Genomic DNA, 21,449 nt, shown 5'->3' on the forward strand with positions numbered 1-21,449 from the left:
TTCATGGGGTCGCAAAGAGTCGGACACGACTGAGAGACTGAGCTGAACTGAACTGAACTAAAGGGCTTCCTTGGTAGCTCAGACAGTAAAGAATCTGCCTGCAATGCAGGAGAACTGGGTTCCATCCCTGGGTGGGGAATGTCCCCTGGAGAAGGGAATGGCAACCCACTCCTGTATTCTTTCCTGGAGAATCCCATGGACAGAGGAACCTAGCAGGCTACCATCCATGGGGTCACAAAGAGTCAGACAGGACTGAGCAACTAACACTTTCTTTCACTCTCATTTTAATACATTACTGACCAGGGGATTTTTGCAGAAACTAATGCCTGTGGTCATCGATGTGGGTAACAAAAGACGTATTGATATGTCTCTGGTCAGTAAGTTGTTAAAAAAAATTAGTTTCCTTTTTTGGATGAAGGATATTACTGCCTATCTTCTTGAAGGAAACAAAATCAGTATTAGTTCAAGCCCAAATCAGGCCCACTGGTTTACCCCATTGAGGAAGCAGTGAAGGAGACTGGTTTCCTTGTGCTAAGAGCAGTTTTAACACCTAGGAACCGTCTGCCATGTCTCCAGAGAGGTCAGCCCCACAGCCCTTGCTCAATAACTGGGAGGGACTTCCCCGCTCAGCAGAGCCTCTGAGATGGGCCCAATGTGGTGCCGGTGTCTTCACAGCCCAGAGGACATTTCTGCCCACGGTCAGTGGAAAGAGAATTAAGCAGGGACACTCAAGGAGCCAGCTAGTCTCAGGTTCTGAGCTCTGTCTTGGCGGCCACTGGGCTGGGGACCTTCAACCTGTTTTTTACACTCTACCTGTTTCCTGAGAAATCACCCTGCATGTTCTTTAAGCTCTCGATGGTGGCATTTATTTATTTATTTATTTATTTTTTCAGTTAAGCCATGTGCGATCTAGTGCCCTGAGCAGGGATTGAACCCAGGCCTGCTGCACTGGGAGTGAAGAGTCTTAGCCACTGGACCACCAGAGAAGTTCTGATGATGGCATTTTTATCTTAGAGAAATGAGAACTGGTTTCCCTGTACTTTGCTTAGCACAGTCAAAGGACTCTGGATTGCAGGAGGGGGGGGGTCTTTTTGTTTGGGGCATGAAACATTAAATACTTTGTTTTCTGGATCATTCCATGAGAATTATAGTGATTGCTAAGAGAAATCGTTTAACTGAATCACACCCCAACCTTTGTTAAATTGTCTCCTATGTTTTCCAACCATATTTCTGAAACAGTTATTCTTGGCTTGCTTCACTAGCCTTTGTGTCCTAGTTGTATGACTTTGTTTTTTACATTGAGAATAGAATTCCCGGACACAATAGCAAATGCCGTCACGGGCCAAGAGTTCTTTGCCTATAAGGATTATAATATTTTTAATAATACCAGCTTCTCTAATGTGGAATCATGGCTCAGGAAATCTCCACCTTTTGTAAGACTTTCCATCAGGCCAGGCAGTTTGCGCCACTTCACAATATGTTGCCTTTCAGGCTTAGGCAAGGCTACCTTGATCAAAATCATACCTAACACTCCTGTGTTCAAATGGAGTAAGTCCATGTGGCCTTATATGTGTCACTTCATCTCTTTGTGCCCCAGTATCCCTGTTTCTAAAGAGAAGCATCTGGAGCATTTGTATTAAAGATCTCTTTGTCAGTCTGTTCAGTTCAGTCACTCAGTCATGTCCGACTCTTTGAAACCCCATGGACTGTAGCACACCAGGCTTCCCTGTCCATCACCAACTCCTGGAGCTTGCTCAAACTCATGTCCATTGAGTCCACTGATGCCATCCAACCATCTCATCCTCTGTCATCCCCTTCTCCTCCTGCCTTTAATCTTTCCCAGCATCAGGGTCTTTTCCAGTGAATCAGTTCTTTGCATCAGGTGGCCAAAGTATTGGAGCTTCAGCTTCAGCATCAGTTCTTACAATGAATATTAAGAGTTGATTTCCTTTAGGATTGACTGGTTTGATCCCCTTGCAATCCAAGGGGCTCTCAAGAGTCTTCTCCAACACCACAGTTCAAAAGCATCGATTCTTCAGTGCTCAGCTTTCTTTATAGTCCAATTCTCACATCCATACATGACTACTGGAAAAACCATAACTTTGACTATACAGACCTTTAAAGGCAAAGTAACATCTCTACTTTTTAATATGCTATCTAGGTTGGTCATAACTTTTCTTCCAAGGAGTAAGCATCTTTTAATTTCATGGCTGCAGTCACCATCTGCAGTGATTTTGGAGCCCAAGAAAGTAAAGATATCTTTTTAGCAAATATTTAAGGAAGGTTTGATTGTCAGATTAAGAAAGAACTTTTGTTTTAAGGTTTTGTACAGGAATCTGACCCCTTCATGGATCACAGCCTTATCGTGCAAAGGGGTTTGTGTAACTCAATGAAGCTATAAACCATGCCATGTAGGGCCACCCAAAATGGACAGGTCATGGTGGAGAGTTCCGACAAAATATGGTCCACTGGAGCAGGGAATGGTAAACCACTCCAGTATACTTGCCATGAGAACCCCATGAACTGTATAAAAAGACAAAAAGATATGACACTGAAAGGTGAGCCCTCCCAGGTCAGAAGGTGTCCAATAGGCTACTGAGAAGAGTGAAGGACAATTACTAATAGCTCCAGAAAAGAATGAAGCATCTGGGCCAAAGCGGAAACAACACTCACTTGTGGATGTGTCTGGTGGTGAAAGTAAAATCTGATGCTGTAAGAACAGTATTTCATAGGAACCTGGAATGTTAGGGCCATAAATCCAGGTAAACTGGACATGGTCAAGCAGGAAATGGTAAGAGTGAACATCGACATCTTAGAAATCAGTGAACTAAAATGGACAGGAATGGGTGAATTTAATTTAGATGACTTGGACAAGAATCCCATAGAAGAAATGGAGTAGCCCTCAAAATCAATACAAGAGTCCAAAATGCAGTACTTAGGTTCATCCTCAAAAAACACAATGATTTCAGTTCATTTCCAAGGTAAACCATTCAACGTCACAATAATCCAAGTCTATACCCCAATCACTGATGCTGAAGAAGCTGAAGTTGATCAGTTCTGTGATGACCTAGAAGACCTAGAACTAACACCAAAAAAAGAGATGTCCTGTTCATCATAGGGGACTGGAATGCAAAAGTAGGAAGTCAAGAGATACCTGGAGTAACAAGCAAGTTTGGCCTTGGAGTTAAAAATGAAGCAGGGCAAAGGCTAACAGAATTCTGCCAAGAGAAAGCACTTGTCGTAGCAAACACCCTTTTTTAACAACACAAAAAACAACTTTACACATGGATATCACCAAATAGTCAATCCTGAAATCAGATTGATTACATTCTTTGCTGCCGAAGATGGAAAAGCTCTATACAGTCAGCAAAAACAAGACCGGGAGCTGACTGTGGCTCAGATCATCAGCTCCTCATAGCAAAATTCAGGCTGAAACTAAAGAAAATGGGGAAAACCACTAGGCCAGTCAGGTATGACTTAAATCCCCTATGAATATACAGTGGTGGTGATGAATAGATTCAAGGCATTAGATCTAGTAAACAGAGTGCCTGAAGAACTATGAATAGAGGTTTGGAATATTGTACAGGAGGCAGTGAACAAAACCATCCCAAAGAAAAAGAAATGCAAGAAGGCAAAGTGGTTGTCTGAAGAAGCTTTATAAATAGTTGAGGAAAGAAAAGAAGTGAAAAGCAAGGGTGGAAGGGAAAGGTATACCCTACCAAGTGCAGAGTTCCAGAGAGTAGCAAGAAGAGACAAGATGGCCTTCTTCAATGAACAGTGCAAAGAAATAGAGGAAAACAGCAGAAGGGGAAAGACTAGAGATCTCTTCAAGAAAACTGGTAAAATCAAAGGAATATTTCATCTAAAGATGGGCACAACAAGGACAGAAATGGTAAAGACCTAAAAGAAGCAAAAGAGATCCAGAAGAGATGGCAAGAATACCCAGAGGAACTACACAAAAAAGATCTTAATGACCTAGTTAACCATGACGGTGTGGCCACTCACCCAGAGCCAGACATTGTGGAGTGTGAAGTCAAGTGGGCCTTAGGAAACACTGCTGCCAGTAAAGTTAGTGGTGGTGGTGGAATTCCAGCAGAGCTATGTAAAATCCTACAGGATGGTGCTATTAAAATGCTGCACTCAATCTGTCAGCAAATTTAGAAAACCAGCAGTGGCCACCGGACTGGAAAAGGTCAGTCCTCATCCCAATTTCCAAGAAGAGCAGTGCTAAAGAATGTTCAAACCACCAGACAATTGCATTCATCTCCCATGCTAGTAAGGTTATGCTCAAAATCCTTCAAGCTAGACTTCAGCATTATGTGAACTGAGAACTTCCAGATGTTCAAGCTGGTTTTGGAAAAGGCAGAGGAACCAGAGATCAAACTGCCAACATCCACTGGATCATAGAGAAAGCAAGGGAATTGCAGAAAAACATCTACCTCTGTTTCATTGACTATGTTAATGTCTTTGACTGTGTGGATCACAACAAACTGTGGAAAATTCTTAAAGACATGGGAATACCAGAGCACCTTACCTGCCTCCTGAGAAACCTGTGTGCAGGTCAAGAGCAAACAGTTAGAACTGGACATGGAGCAACAAACTGGTTCCAAATTGGGAAAGGAGTACGTCCAGGCCGTATATTGTCAGCCTGCTTATTTAACTTATATGCAGAGTACATCATGTGAAATGCCAGACTGGATGAAGCACAAGCTGGAATCAAGATTGTGGAGAGAAATATCAATAATCTCATATATACAGAAAACAGTACCCTTATGGCAGAAAGTGAAGAGGAACTGAAGAACCTCTTGATGAGGATGAAGGAAGAGAATGAAAAAGCTGGCTTAAAACTCCATATTAAAATAACTAAGATCACGGCAAACAAAAGAGGAAAAGTGGAAGCAGTGACAGATTTCCTCTTCTTGGGCTCTAAAATCACTGAAGATGGTGACTATAGCCATGAAATTAGAAGACAATTGCTTTTTGGCAAGAAAGCCATGACAAACCTAGACAGTGTGTTAAAAAGAAAAGACATCGCTTTCCTGATAAAGATCCATCTAGTCAAAGCTATAGTTTTTCCAGTAGTCATGTATGGATGTGAGAGTTGGACCATAAAGAAAGCTGAGCACTGAAGAATTGATGCTTTTGAACCGTGGTGCTGGAGAAGACTCTTGAGAGTACCCTGGACTGCAAGGAGATCCAACCAGTCCATCCTAAAGGAAATCAGTCCTGAATATTCATTGGAAGGACCGATGCTGAAACTGAAACTCCAATGTTTTGGTCACCTGATACAAAGAACTGACTCATTGGAAAAGACCCTGATGCTGGGAACGATTGAAGGCAGGAGAAGGGGATGACAGAGGATGAGATGGTTGGATAGCATCACCAAATCAACGGACATGAACTTAGTCAAACTCCATGAGATGATGAGGGATAGGGAAGCCTGGAGTGCTGCAGTCAGTGGGGTCTCAAGGAGTCAGGCAAGACTTGTCAACTGAACAACAACAGGAATCTGAACCAATGTGCAAAGCCAGTCAAATAAGCAAACAATTTGAATTTCAGAACACAAAAATGAGGCCTTACTTCCTATACTGTAATCCATGTTTTAAAAGAAGGAACCACACCAGTTGCTTTAACCAATAGAAAAATAAAATGTATTTGCCAAGTGAATGGAGTAAGCAAGGCTGCAGGAAGAATATATGAATGAGTAAGAAAATTATTATCTATAAATTTAATCTGTCCAATTTTTATTTATTCATTCCTGGACATTTATTGAGCATATATTTTTTTATTAATTCAGCTGAATTGCTATAACTTGATAAATTACAAAAATTTAATTTCTTTTAAAGTAAAAAAAAAATCTGCCATTAGTAGAATCCATGTACCCCCAAAAAAGTGTGTTCAAGTTTATATTTAAAATTATAGATCACAAATGCCTCTACAAATATGCTTGGTATCTACTCAAGTGGATGACATACATTGGTTTAAAAAAAGCAAAACAAAACAAAACAAAAAGCAAAACACAAGGAAACTTAAGATTTTTTTAAAATTAGTTAATAGGTGGATAAACTAAAATCCAAATTATAACAAACTCCAGACTTGGTAAAATGCTGGTTCATATGGTTTTACCACATGTGTAAACTGGAGCCCATGCCTCTTACTATGAGGAAGCCCTGCTGCTGGTAATGTTTCCCCCCGCCCCCCAGCCTTGATCTGGGAGGTGGTTACATGATCTGGGAGGTGGTTACATGATCTGGGAGGTGGTTACATGATCTGGGAGGTGGTTAACTTGAGGATCATTCACTGAGCTGCAGAGTTGTGATTTGTGTATTTCCCTTAGTATAAGTCATACTTCAATACGAAGTTATAGCAGGGGAGAAAAAACTCTCTGAGAGCCTCCTGGATGACTGAATACAAATATAACTTTGTAGCAGTTGGTTAATCAAAAATTGCACAAATTAACAGTCAAAAGAAGCTTCACAGTGTTTACAATCAAACTCTAGGAAACACACACCCATAATGGATGCCAGACGTTTCTCTGTGTGGGTGGTGGGGAAGCACATGTTCTGAGAGACTCCAGAGCCAATAGCTTCCATAACAGCCCATCTTGGTTCTCTAACGCCTGAAAAGACAAATTGCTAAACCCTATCCTGAAAATTCAACTGGACTCTCAGTGTTGAGGAATAAGAAAACAATACAATCCATTAAGTCACAGCTCGGATGCAGGTTTTTTTGAAAGTTGAAATATTGATTTTTCAGCCTTCCTGTGATACCCAAAAGGGCTTCCATAAATTAAGAAAGAGGATCCGCCTCCAGAACTCAGAGAACCTATTACTCAATGAGACTTTCTGCTCAAAGTTAGGTCTTCAGTTCAAAAATCTGTTTTAATAACCATTATTTGGGGAAGACACAACAGTGCTAATCACAACAAAGAACTTTCATTCTGCGATTTGAAACATGGTATCAGTCCTTGTCCAGAATAACAGGTCCCTTGAGCCTTAATTAATCTTTCCACTGCTGCTTCCTAGTGTGGTACCATTCTATGGGCACGTGGGCACTTTTGGGTGGTGCAATCCAGAATGAGGCTCAGAAGCAATGGCCATGAACACCTGTCAGCAATTCTGACGATGCCAGTTATGCTAGCTTATGTGTGTCTGTCAACCTTTCCATCACCTTGTCTTAAAAATAGGTTAAGGGACTTCCCTGTTGGTCCAGTGGCTAGGACTCCACGGTCCTAAGTGCAGGGGGCTCAGGTTCAATCCCTGGTCAGGGAACTAGATCCCACATGCTGCAACTAACAATTTACTTGCTGCAACTAAGACCCAGCACAGTATTCAATCAATCAACAAGTCAACTGATCAATCAATCACTCAGTGGGTTAAGGCAGTAAGAACACTGGATCCTGGACCAGGAAAAAGGGATCTGACTCTTCACTCCGCCACTTGAAGTCAAGGAATGTGGAACAAGTCACCTTGCCCTGTTGTATCTTAGCATCAGCATTATTATTTCTAGTGTGCAGAGTCACTCAGTTATGTCCAACTCTTTGCAAGCCCATGGACTGTAGCCCTCCAGACACCTCTGTCCATGGGATTTTCCAGTCAAGAATACTAGGGTGGGTTGCCATTCCCTCCTCCAGAGGATCTTCCCAACCCAGGGAGCAAACCTACATCTCCTGTGTCTTCTGTATCGCAGGCAGATTCTTAACCCACTGAGCCATCAGGGAAGCTTCCCTGATTATTTCTAAAAAAGAGATAATTAGGTAGCTTCTTCTAATTTCCTCAGAGTGTTGTGGAAATTAAATGAGATGCACATGTCTCCAGAATCACAGAGCACTCTGCTGATGTATCTACTCGCCAGAAAGGAGCTCTTTGGGCAGGATGGGAGAAGGTGTGAGATTTTGCTGAAGTGTTCATTAAAGATCAGAGCCTATGGTTATCTGAGCTGTAGATCTGAGTCACCAGAAATCTACAGGTACAACAGATGGATTCAGGATGTAGACAAACCTCACGACAGAGCCTGCCCAGACACTAAGGAGGCCTCCTGGCTTCACCTGAAATGCCTCGGACACCAGCAGCACCAGAGCATGGCATTTGAAAGATTCTGGAAAGCTGTCCCTGGCCTCTGAGCCTTGTTGGAGAATATCTTCCCCAAACTTTAGAATATAGAGAGCTCGGCAGCAGAAGGCTGGCAAGCCACTCTGCAGTGCCTGCTTCTCCAAGTGCAGTTCCGCCTGGCAGGCCTGGCCCTGCCCCTGCAGGGGAGGAGAGGCCCCTGACCTGCAGAGTTTCAAGGGCCTTGGTGTGTCCACCAAGGACTGACACTTGGGCACAGGTGTCAGGGTTGGAACCACTCCAGCCTGTGGAGTGCTGCCCTAAACCTCAGCTTGTGGTACTCTCAAGGACAAACTCAGGGAGACCGTTAGCCAGGCATTCTCTGACAGTGGCAGTTCCAGAAAGGAGGTCACCAGAGATTGTGAGAGTGCAGTGACTGAACATCTACAGCCATGCTATGCAACAGAGCTCTCTGTGCTGATGGCTGTTCTGCCTCCACTCTCCAGGAGGGTAGACACTGGCCACAGGTGCCAATGAAGCACTTGAAACATGGCAACTGTCACTGAGAAACTGAATTTTTAACTTTGTTTAATTTAAAAGAATTTTTAAAATATATTTGTATAGCCTTGGCATGGGAGAGATTTTTGGGGGCGGGGGCTGTGCCTCATGGCATATGGGATCTTAGTTCCCTGACGAGGGGTTGAACTTGCATTCGAAGCACAGAGTCTTAACCACTGGGCTGCCAGAGAAGTCTCAACCTTGTTTAATTTTAACTAATCCCCAACGACATTTGAATAGTCATACATGCCTCAACTTCAAATCCTTAGTCTCAAATCCACGCCCATACCATTTTCTTTCCCTTGACATCAGTCAGTCAGTTCAGTCACTCAGTCATACGCAACTCTTTGCAACCCCATGGGCTGCAGCATGCCAGGCTTCCGTGTCCATCACCATCTCCTGGAGCTTGCTCAAACTCATGTCCATTGAGGCGGTGATGCCACCAACCATCTCCTCCTCTGTCGTCCCCTTCTCCTCCTGCCTTCGATCTTTCCCCTGACATAGCAGATCAGTTATTAAGTTTTATGCGTGTGTGTGCTTAGTTGCTCAGTCATGTCCGACTCTCTGTGACCCCATGGACTGTTTCCTGCCAAACTTCTCTGTCCGTGGGGATTCTCCAGGCAAGAATACTGGAGTGAGTTGCCGTTTCCTTCTCCAGGGGATCTTCCCAATCCAGGGACAGAAGCTGCATTTCTTAAACCTCCTGAATTGGCAGACAGATTCTTTACCGCTTAGTACACCGCAAGTCTGCTGGCTGCCGTACTGGACAATGCAGGTACAGACTCTGGGACCAGACAGTTCTGGGTGCAAGTCCTGGTGCAGCCACTTCTTGCCATCTGACCCGAAGGACTTACTTAATCTCCCTCAACCTTAGCTTTCTCACTGAAAAAAAGTACATATTAGTACTTACCCTGAAGAGTTATTGCAAGACTTACATGAAATAATTGATGTAAAGCCTGAGCTTTTCAGAGTCTGGGAAACAGGGAGTGTTCTCATTGTCCTTATCTGATAATTAGCAGACAGAGGGAACCTTTAATATGGGCAAGTCCAGAAGTCTGGAGAGTTCTGCCAATGCAGCCAGCCTCTTACCTGTGAAGAAGATGTAGGTGGAGCCTGTCTTGGCCTCGTCCCTCCTGCAGACATAGCCGGTGCAGAGCTGTCCCCAGCAGCTGAACTCACCCGTGTCGGCCGCGGTGGAGTTGACCAGGGTCAGTTGGCCGTAGCGTTCATGCTGCTTCACACTGTCAATGAGAGCACAGCCGGTCACCGGGGCCGGGACCTGGCACCCATCTCTCTCCGTTCCATCGCCCTCACACATGAAGCCCTGAAGCTCTGGGCAGAGGGCCCTTCTTGGATGGCACTGATGAATAAAAGGGTGTACTGGGGGGAAAGTGTGTTGGGGTAGGTGAGAAGGCAGAGGGGAAAGCCTTTCTTAGAACTAGGCTAAGACAATAACATTTGACATCAATGACTATGACATTTTCTCAACAGAAGACATTCTCTTTGACCCCAGAACTTAAGGGGTTTCCGTAAGTAAAATCACTGGTGTGCTGCAATGCAGCCACACACATTCAGCCACAAAGACACGGGTGGGCGTTTTGCCTTCAGCTTTGGTTTCTAATGAGTTTATTTAACAGTAGTCAAAGTGAATGAAAGCACACAGCATTATCCAGGATGCAAAACCTCTGTAATCAGTAAGAATAAGTCTCTGAACACAAGCTTGGAATCTTTGAGATGCTAAATTACTATATTTCAGATAAGAACTGCCCCTTAAGGAGATCAAACCAGTCCATCCTAAAGGAAATCAGCCCTGAATATTCATTGGAAGGACTGATGCTGAAGAGCCAACTCACCGGAAAAGCCCCTAATGCCGGGGAAGATTGAGGGCAGGAGGAGATGGGGATGACAGAGGATGAGATGGTTAGATGGCATCACCAATTCAATGGACATGAGTTTGAGCAAACTCTGGGAGATAGTGAAGACAAGGAAGCCTGGCATGTTGCAGTCCACAGGGTCTCAAAGAGTTGGACACGACTTAGCAACTGAACAACAAGGAAAAAAATGCATTGGTTGCTAAGATGTGGAGCCCCAATCATGCACCCACCTTTGGTCAAGTATTTAGAGCTTTGGGGCACTTTTCCTCTGGCCTCACACTGTTATTTCTGCTTTTATTTCCTCATTTTTTATCTCTTATATTTTTATTGTGTTGCATGTGAATATACTTGCCAACCCCTTCAGGTCCTTGTTGAAATGAGAACAGAAAGAAATATGTATTATTATTATCTCTGGGATTAGCTGATTGTTATGATAATTCCCTATATTATATTATGTTAGGAACCCATATGTATCATCCTTGGGTTTGACCCCCTCCTCTGCCTACCCTCTATGGCCTCAGCCTGTGAGGATTCCAAAATAAATGGTCCTAACTGAGGATGAATCTCCAATATCCACATGTCTCACCCCTCTGGGATCCACATACTTTTCTGACACAGTCGAGATTCTTCCGTCGTAGTTGGCAGTAACATCGGTGGTTCGGTCACCACTTTAAATTTAGCACACAGCACCCTGTCTGGCTGGTTGGTCTTCAACACAGCCTGTTCTGGCCTCTGCAGAATAGCTGCTCAGCCCACCAGTTCTGCCAGGAGGCGCCTCTGTACTCCCACTCCGCCAGTCAACTGCCTCCTTTCAACTGAACGGAAATCTCTCCTCCTTCAGGAAGCTTCTAATTAGAACCAACTCAGGAATCGCCCTGCTTTCTCCCAGTGACGTAACCGGCTCCCTCCCCCTCACCCATCCAATACCTCTGGCTTCCTGTTACTACAATGGATGGGGACAACTTTGAGGGCAGGGATACCGCCCTATTTGCTTTGTATTCACCGAGCAACAAATCTGTGCACGACACAAAGCAAAAATTCTCTAGAAACGAGGAGACTGAAATGAAGTTGCACAACAGTGTTGGAACTGGAAAAAACCTTAAAAAGCAGGAGTCCAGTTCCCAATTTTGTGAATGAGGAGACCGAGTCTCAGAGCACACAGGACTCTCCTGAGACCCACAGCTGGAGAACAGCTGAACAAGCCTGTCTTCCTTAAATCAATTAAGCGTGTGCCCAGAACCCACTCATTAGATGAGACATGCATCTAAAGCACTCGCTGCCACGCCTGGTTCATTGCGCTGTCCTAATTGCATCTGAATTACATACACGGGCAGATTAGTAGTAGTCACTGTGAATACTACAGATACACACACCCAAATTGGGGATGGCCCTCGGCACAAATAAAAGTGGCCCTCGAGGATATTACAACCCAGCTGAGGAGCTAAAACTAATAGTCATGAAGAGATCAGAGAGTAGCTAAAGCATGCCCACAGCAAGAGCAGTAGGAATTCTGAGAAGGGATTCCTCACTGTGGGTGGGAAGGTTGAAGGCAGCTTTGAGAGAAGGTGGGACAGGCTGGACTCGGAAACGTGGGGTGGGGGGCTGGCAGGGGGCTGAAGGCTGAACTTGCCGGGGCTGGGAGGGACCTGCTCTGTTCATATCACTGCGTGTCCCTGGTGCTTGGTGGGTAGCAGGCACTTGATGACTTCAGAATTTAATCTACTAATCACAGAAGGAGATGGAGGGAGGGGGTGGCAGTCACAGGGCAAGTGGTTGAGAACACTGACAGGGAATACATGGTGCTCAGTAGGGAGCAGGGACCACCTTCAGATTTGGAGGTGGGGAGTGATGGCCCCTCTTAGCTACTCCTAGCAAGTAGGGAGAATAGGCCATGGAGAGGAGAGAGGAGGGGGGGAGGAGGGAGGGGAGGAGGGAGGGGAGGAGGGAGGAGGGGGGGGAGGAGGAGGGGGAGGGGGGAGGAGGGGGGGAGGAAGGAGGAGCAGGGAGAGGAGCAAGAAGCAGGGAGGGGAGGGAGAGGCTCTTGCTGGGATGAACAGCCAGTGCTGGGGCCAGGCTGGGTGTCAGCAGTGGAACAGATGTGAAAACAAGACTTGTTTTCTTGGGGAAGATTCACGATAGACTGGGTATACAAGATGGAAGAAAGACACACAGATAAAAACCTCTCGGTTTGTATTTCCACATGATGGAAAGAATGGGGTTTTAACTAAAATGGCATAGCTGAGAAGAGAAAGGAGATGGGGGTGAGCAAGTAATACATTGACTGTTGGAGATTCTGAATTTATGGTAGTATGTGGGTCAGGTGAGTGTGGGTGTCGTGTGAGTCACTGGAAATCCAGGCCAGGCCCAGAGGAGCGAAACAGCTCTAGATTCATTTTGGGGGACACCATGTACAGGGGCTGTGAGCAGGGCCTAAAGGAATGAGTGAACTCAGTGAGGAAAAGTATGGACAGGAAAGGAAAGGCTAAGGACAAACTAGAGACAAACCAGGGGACCAGCAGGAAGAGAGGAGGGGGAAGGAGGGGAGAAGTAGAATCAGGAATGAAAGAAGAGTCAGGAGGGGATCACCAAGGAGAAACAGTCAAGAAATTGATGGTTAAACTCATCAGATGCTTTTCATTCTGATTCACGTCCTCCCCCCTCCACACACACAGACACACACACACGCACACACACAAGATGGCAGAATGAAAATCTTTGGCAACCAGAAGAGTAACTTCAATTGTGGGGATGGAGTTTGACGTCAGCAGATAAAAGAGGAAAAGCTGGAGACAAAACGGAAGTGAAAGCTCCCAGGTGAACCATAATATCAGGCCACAGCGCCAATACTATGGCGACCTGATGTGAAGAGCCGACTCACTGGAAAAGCCTCCTGATGCTGGGGAAGACTGAGGGCAGGAGGAGAAGGGGATGACAGAGGATGAGACGGTTGGATGGCATCACCGACTCGATGGACATGAGTCTGAGCAAACTCCAGGAGGTGGTGAAGGACAAGGAAGCCTGGTGTGCTGCAGTTCATGGGGTCACAAAGAGTCAGGCACGACAGTGACTGAACAACAAGATTCCCCATAGAGCTGTCACCTGGGGTACAAAGTCAGTAAGAGATCAGTCAGTGTACTGAGCACCTTCTGTGCACCCAGCAGGTACTGATACGGTAGTGATAGAAATTAGAAGACGCCGTTTCTACCAGGAAAGAACCTGGGCACAGAAACACTTAGCACCTGGGACTAACCCCAGCACATGCTGTATCTTTAGCAGGACTGGGGGTGGAAGGAAGGAAATGCACTGGAAAACATTTCTGGATTTTTCCACCCCCTCTTCTGTGTCAACAATATAAAACAGGAAACAAATTATTTAGCAGGATTACAGTTTAAATGCCTGGCTTTAGAATGTCCATTTTTATTAATGGGATCACACAGTCCATGCGGCAGGACATCCAAGAGGTTAGGATGTGACCTCAGGCCTCTGGGGGCAGAGTCTGCCCTGAGTCCCAAAAAGCCCACTCCAAAGAGGCTTCAGTCACAGACCCTCCCCTCCTCTTGTAACCACTTCACAAACTGTCCCCCCAAAATGGAAGAAGTACAAGATGTGAAGTTTGAATGGAGCTTTTTTTTTTTTTTTTTAATAAAAAGGTGCTGTGACAAAACAGACTCACAGACATATAGAACAGATGTGGTTGCCAAGGGCATGGGGGCTGGGGTAAGGGAGGGAAGAACTGGGAGTTGGAGGCTGGTAGATACAAACTATTAAAGACAGGATGGATAAACAACAAGGTCCTGCTATAGAACACAAAGAACTATATTCAATATCCTGTAATAAACCATAATGGAAAAGAATATGAAAAAGAATATACATGTATAACTGACACTTTGCTGTACCAAAGAAATTAACACAAGATCATAAATCAATTATACTCCAATAAATTTTTTTTTAATTAAAAAAATAATCACTCTGAAAAAAAAAAAGAGGTGCTGCCCTATGGTCACCTAATCTATGACAAAGGAGGCAAAGATACCCAACAGAGAAAAGACAGCCTTTTCAGTAAATAGTGCTGGGAAAATTGGACAGCTACATGGAAAAGAATGAAATTAGAACACCCTCCTATGGAGAAGGAAATAGCAACCCACTTCAGTATTCTTGCCTGGAAAAGTCCATGAACAGAAGAGCCTGGCAGGCTGCAGTTCATGGGGTTACATGGCTGAGTCTGCACACATGATGAGGGTGAAGGGAAGTGGGTTGGTAGCAATAAACTGGTAGAACTAAAAAAAAAAAAAGTCCTAATACCATACACAAAAATAACTAAAATGGATTAAAGACATAAATGTAAAGCCAGATACTATAAAACTCTTTGAGAAAAACATAGGCAAAACATTCTTTGACATAAACCACAGCAAGATCTTTTTTTGACCCACCTTCTAGAGTATTGAAAATAAAAATAAACAAATAGGAACTAATTAAATGTAAAAGATTTTGCACAGCAAAGGAAACCATAAAAAGACAAAAAGACAGCCTTCAGAATGGGAGGAAATATTTGCAAATGAAGCAACAAGGGATTAATCTCCAAAATATACAAACAGCTCATGCCGCTCAATAAAAAAAAAAATAATAACCCACTCAAAAAAATGGGCAGAAGAACTAAACAGACATTTCTTCAGAGAGCTCATAGAGATGGCCAAGAAACACACAAAAAGATACTCAACATCACTAATTATTAGAGAAATGCAAATCAAAACGACAATGAGGATCACCCCACACAGGTCAGAATTGTCATCATCAAAAAATCCACAAAGAGATGAAAGGGAAGACTCTACAACCAAGAATACCCAGCAAAACTCTCATTCAGCTCTGATGGAGAAATCAAAAGTTTTCCAGACAAGCAAAAGTTAAGAGAATTCAGCACCACCAAATAAGCTTTACAATAAATGGTAAAGGAACTTCTCTAGGCAGGAAACACAAGAAGGAAAAGACCTACACAAAATTAACTCAAAACCTTCAAGAAAATGGTAATAGGATCATGAAAGTGAAAGTTAGTCGTTCAGTCGTGTCCAAATCTCTGTGACCCATGGACTGTAGCCCACCAGGCTCCTCCATCCACGGGGACTCTCCAGGCAAGAATACTGGAGTGGGCTGCCATTTCCTTCTCCAGGGGATCCTCCCCATCCAGGAATCAAACCCAGGTCTCCCACATTGCAGGCAGACCTTTACCGACTGAACCACCGGGGAAGCCACTAATAGGATCATACATATCGATAATTACTTTAACTGTAAATGAATTAAATGCACCAGCTGAACAAAAGACTGGCTGAGCAGATGAGACTATGTGCGTGTATGCACTTCCACTTACCATATCATTCTACTTAACCCCAGAACTGTATGTAATTATTTTATATTGTTAGTTTAATCCTCTTTCCATTATTGCTTGCAAATGTAATTATCTTTTATTTTTTGTCTGGCTATTGATTGTGAAAACTGATAAACATCTTTTACTATTGTGATTATGTAACTATTATTCACTTAATCCCATCATATCATGATTGGTCAACAGAAAATAATAGAATTCTGTCTCACTAAAACTACCATTTAATAGAAAAAAGAGCATACTAACAGTAAAATATAGTAAAATAATCAGAAAAAATCAGGATATAAAGGCCCAGCTGCTTAATTAATGGGCCTGGAAGGAAGATGGACAGATGTACTGAGCAGAATGAACACCCACTGAGGTCAAGGCAGAGGAGGGAGAAGACGATGATTGATGTAGTTTCAGGGCAACTTCAATCTCTCAGGCGTGATCTGATGGTGATGGATCTCTCCCCTTGCATCTTTAGAGAAAGCAAGAGTCTCCCAGTAGGATTTCTTTGACAGATGACAAGCTGACAGAGATAAGAAGGGGGCCAGACACCAGCGTGGGAACAGGGCAGCAAAGCAATGCAGGAGACAGCCTGTTGTTTCCTTTCTGGACTTGAGAGCTTTCCTGGGCCATTTGCTGGATCACATAATTCTCCCCCTATGCCATGCCCAGAGCATAACAAAATAATCAAATACAAAGAAGGATATACACCATTAAAAAAATCCACAAACAATAAATGCTGGAAAGGATGTGGAGATAAAGGAAGCCTCCTATACTGTTGGTGGGAATGTAAATTGATACAGCCACTGCGGAGAACAGTAGAGAGTTTCCTTAAAAAACTAAAAATTGAGCTACCATATGACCCAACAACTACACTCCTGGGCATATGCCTGGAAAAAACAATTTGAAAAAGATACGTGCACCTCAGTATTTATTGCAGCACTATTTCCAATAACCAGGACGTGGAAGCAACCGAAATGTCCATTGACATATAAATGGATAAATAAAATGTGGTACATGTACACAATGGAGGATTACTCAGGCAGCAAAAGGAACAAAAATGTGCCATTTGCAGAGATGTGGATGGAGTTACAGACTACCATACGATGCGACGTAAGTCAGAAAAAAGAGAAGCTAATATCATGTATTAACACATATATGTGGAACCTAGAAAATCTTATTTGCAAAGCAGAAATAGAGACACAGACATAGAGACAAACTATAGAGACAGAGGGGTGGGATAACACTGTGATGACCTAAATGGGAAGGAAATCCAAAAAGGAGGGGCTATATGTATGTGGAGAGCTGATTCACTTTGATGTACAGAAGAAAATAACAACACTGTAAAGCAACTACTTTGTAAAGCCACAGGAGAGGAAAAGGTCAGTTTTCATTCCAATCCCAAAGAAAGGCAATGCCAAAGAATGTTCAAACTACCTACAATTGTGCTCATTTCACATACTAGCAAGGTACTGCTCAAAATCCTTCAAGCTAGACTTCAACAATATGTGAACCGAGAATTTCAAGACATACAAGCTGGATTTAGAAAAGGCAGAGGAACTAGAGATCAGATTACCAACATCCATTAGATCATAGAAAAAGCAAGGAAATTTCAGAGAAACATCTGCTTCACTGACTATGCTAAAGCCTTTGACTGTGTGGATCACAAAAAACTGTGGAAAATTCTTAAAGATATGGAATACCAGACCACTTTACCGGCCTCCTGAGAAACCTGTATGCAGTCAGTAAACAACAGTTAGAACCAGACATGGAAAAATGGACTGGTTACAAATTTGGAAAGGAGTACATCAATGCTGTATATTTTCACCTTGCTTATTTAACTTCTATGCAAAGTACATATGCAAAATGCTGGGCTGGATGAATCACAGGGGGGAATCAAGACTGCGGGGAGAAATATCAACAGCCTCAGGTATGCAGGTGATATTCTAATGGCAGAAAGCAAAAAGGAACTGAAGAGCCTCTTGATGATGATGAAAGAGGAGAGTGAAAAGGCTGGCTTAAAACTCAATATTTAAAAACCTAAGATTATGGCATCTGGTCTCATCACTTCATGGCAAATAAATAGGGAAAAAGTGGAAGCAATGGCAGATTTTTTTCTTGGGCTCCAAAATCACTGCAGTCAGTGACTGCAGCCACAAAATTAAAAGTCGTTTGCTCCTTGGAAGAAAAGCTATGATGAACCTAGACATTGTATTAAAAAGCAGAGATATCACTTTGCCAACAAAGGTCCTATAATCAAAGCTATGGTTTTTTCAGTAGTCATGTATAGACGTGAGAGTTGGATCATAAGGCTGAATGCCAAATAACTGATGCTTTCAAACTGCGGTGCTGCAGAAGACTGTTGAGAGTCCCTTGGACAGCAAGGAAATCAAATCAGTCATCCTAAAGGAATCATCTCAATATTCACTGGAAAAATGGATACTGAAGCTGAAGTGCTAATACTTTGGCCACCTGATGTGAAGAGCTGACTCATTTGAAAAGACCCTGATGCTCGGAAAGATTGAGGGCAGGAGAAGAAGGGGACGACAGAGAATGAGATGGTTGGATGGCATCACTGACTCAGTGGACGTAAGTTTGAGTAAGCTCCGGGAGCTGGTGATGGACAGGGAGGCCTGGCGTGCTGCAGTCCATGGGGTCGCAGAGTCAGACACAAATGAGTGACTGAACGGAACTGAATAATTAGTGATGTTGAGCATATTTTCATGTATTTGCTGGCCATCTGTATGTTTTCTTTGGAGAAATGTCTATTTGATTCTTCTGCCTGTTTTGATTGGGTTCATTTGATATTGAACTGCATGAGCTGTTTGTGTATTTTGGAGATTAATCCCTTATTAGTTGCTTTGTTTGCAAGTGTTTTCTCCCGTTTCTTTTAGGAGTTATTATAGCGTGTGTGGGTATTTATTCATGTGCAAGTTCTGCAAGGTATTGTTAATAATTCTGTTCTGGGTAGTGGTGGTGAAAGGTTAGGATGATCTGATTTTAAATTACGTCTATCAAATTTCTTTGCCTTTTTAAAATGTTAACCTTTCAATTTATTCACATTGTAGTATAGCTTTTCAATGTGTTTTTCCTAAAGTTTTTATGTTCTGGTGATTTGTGTTCCATATAATCTAATATTTTATTTTTCTTACTGTATTTTTGAAGAAATGAGCCTAAATTGGCTCCAATCAGGCACAAGCTTAAAGTCTGTTTCTTCTTTGTGGTCTTACCTTCTCTGTTTCTTGTCTGTCTCAGCGGCCTCCCCTAGGGGCTGGCCTGCCTTAGACACCTCAGCCAATCAGAGCCTCTTCTCCTTGAGGCCCGTGCACTGATTGGTCACCACAAGTAAGGGTGCTCTTCACTTGGGAACCTGGCTCTGTCCAAGGACTTATCTTACTGCTTGATAGACAGTTGGTCTTTTGCTGCCAGAGACCATTTCCTCTCCTTCCCTTTACCCTTCACTTCTGCACTGTTGTGGTTGAGAATCTGGTCCCTAGAGAATTTAGCACTGAGAGCCCTGTGTTACACTTTCCGAGTCATCACAGCTGTGTGTGAATGTTACAAATGTAGGCCATTTAGCAGGCTGTGCGTCATCTTCCCTTGCCTTTTTCCATCTCTTTTCAGTCACTGTACAACCACCTGTGAGAAGTTAGAAAAAGCCAGGAATGAGTTGCAAATAGCTTACGAAGGATTTGTACAGAAGTTAAACCAGCAGCACCAGGCTGATCTAACAGAGCTGGAAAATCAGCTTAAAGAATTTTTCACCAGGGACCATAAAAGCTTTAGAACATCTATATCAAAGAAGCAGAGAAGTACAGAACTCAACTGCAGGAGCAGGTCTGTACTTTTAGAACCTGAGCATGTGGTTGGCCATTGCTGTTAATTTGACTTCTGTTGTCTGACAAGGGTCTTCCTTTGATGACCTTCTTTGGATGTCCCTTGATGAATTTCTTTATAAGTTAAACAAATGAAACAATGTAAGTAATTTTTTTATGATCAAAGTAATGTATATATATCGAGTGAAAGACCAAAATAAAAAAGATTAAATTTAAACAATCCTTTAAAAATTTTAATTGAAGTATAGCTGTATAAGATTATATAAGTTACAGGATTACAATATAGTGATTCACAATTTTTAAAGGTTATACTCCAGTTATTATAAAATACTGGCTATACAGAAATAGTCACAAAAGTAGAGGACAAGCTTACAGTTACCAAGAAGGGGAAGGAGGGTTGGATGAATTGGAAGATTGGGATTCACAATTTTTAAATATCATAACTGTATAAAATATATAAATATTGACTGTATTATAAAATATTGACTGCATTCCCCATGTTGTATAATATATCCTTATGTCTTATTTTATACCTACTAGTTTGTATCTCTTATTCCCCTCCTCCTATATTACTTCTCCCCCTTCCCTCTGCCCACTGGTAACCACTAGTTCTCTATATCTGTGAGTCTGATTTTTTGTTAAAGTCACTAGTTTACTATAATTTTTGGATTCAACATATAAGTGATATTATAGTCTTTTTCTTTGATTTATTTCACTTAGCGTAATACCTTCCAAGGCCATCCATGTCGCTGCAAATGAAAATTTTCCTTCTTTTTTTTGATGCTTCAGTGGTATCCACTGTGTCTGTGCATATATATACTTCAGCAGAGGCCTAATGACAGTGTCTGTTGGTTTAAAGGGTGACATGGATGCACACAAGGGAGAGCACACAGTGAACTCCTTCATTGTAGGTTTGCTTTGTAACTCAGTCCAGACCATCTTAAGTTGGCTTAAAACTCAGCATTCAAAAATCGAAGAGCATGGCATCTGGTGCCGTTGCTTCATGGCAAACAGAAGGGGAAAAAGTGAAAGCCATGACAGATTTTACCTTCCTGGGCTCCAAAATCACTGGAGACAGTGACTGCAGCCAAGAAATTAAAAGACACTTGCTCCTAGGAGGAAAAGCTATGATGAACCTACACAGCATCTTTAAAGGCAGAGATATCACTTTGCTGACAAAGATCTGTGTAGTCACGGCTATGGTTTTTCCAGTAGTCACGTACTCTACAGATAGATGTAAGAGTTGGACCATAAAGAAGGCTGAGCACCAAAGAATCGATGTTTTTGAATTATAGTGCTGGAGAAGACTCTTGAGAGTTCCTTGGACAGCAAAGAGATCAAACCAGTCGACCCTAAAGAAATCAATCCTGAATATTCTTTGGAAGGACTGATGCTGAAGCTCCAGTACTTTGGCCACCTGATACAAAGAGCCAACTCAAAGGAAAAGACTCTGATCCTGGGAAAGATTGAGGGCAAGAGGAGAAGGAAGGTGCAGAGCATGAGATGGTTGGATGGCATCATCCACTCAATGGACATGAGTTTGAGAAAACTTTGGGAGATGGTGAAGGACAGGGAAGCCTGGCGTGCTGCAGTCCATGGGGTCACAAAGAGTTGGACACGACTTAGTGACCTAACAACAACAACAGAGGCAACTATACTCTAATAAAGCTTAATTCAAAAAATAATTAGGTAAAAAAGGTGCTGCAACAAATCACATGCCCCCCAAAAGTATGTAGTTAAGCAAAATTTACATTAATTGGAGCAGCTC

General features: G+C 42.9%; 1 protein-coding gene across 1 annotated transcript in view; it reads right to left on the bottom strand.

Annotated features, from left to right (window-relative positions):
• PDGFRL (platelet derived growth factor receptor like) overlaps positions 1-21,449 on the bottom strand; it is a 79,995-nt gene that overhangs the window by 8,205 nt on the left and 50,341 nt on the right. The window contains exon 3 of the mRNA XM_040243152.1: positions 9,696-9,847. Coding sequence (XP_040099086.1) covers positions 9,696-9,847 — 152 coding nt within the window. The remainder of the gene's footprint in view (positions 1-9,695; positions 9,848-21,449) is intronic.

The sequence above is a fragment of the Oryx dammah genome, unplaced genomic scaffold (assembly GCF_014754425.2).
Source record: "Oryx dammah isolate SB20612 unplaced genomic scaffold, SCBI_Odam_1.1 HiC_scaffold_7, whole genome shotgun sequence".
Lineage (NCBI taxonomy): Eukaryota > Metazoa > Chordata > Mammalia > Artiodactyla > Bovidae > Oryx > Oryx dammah.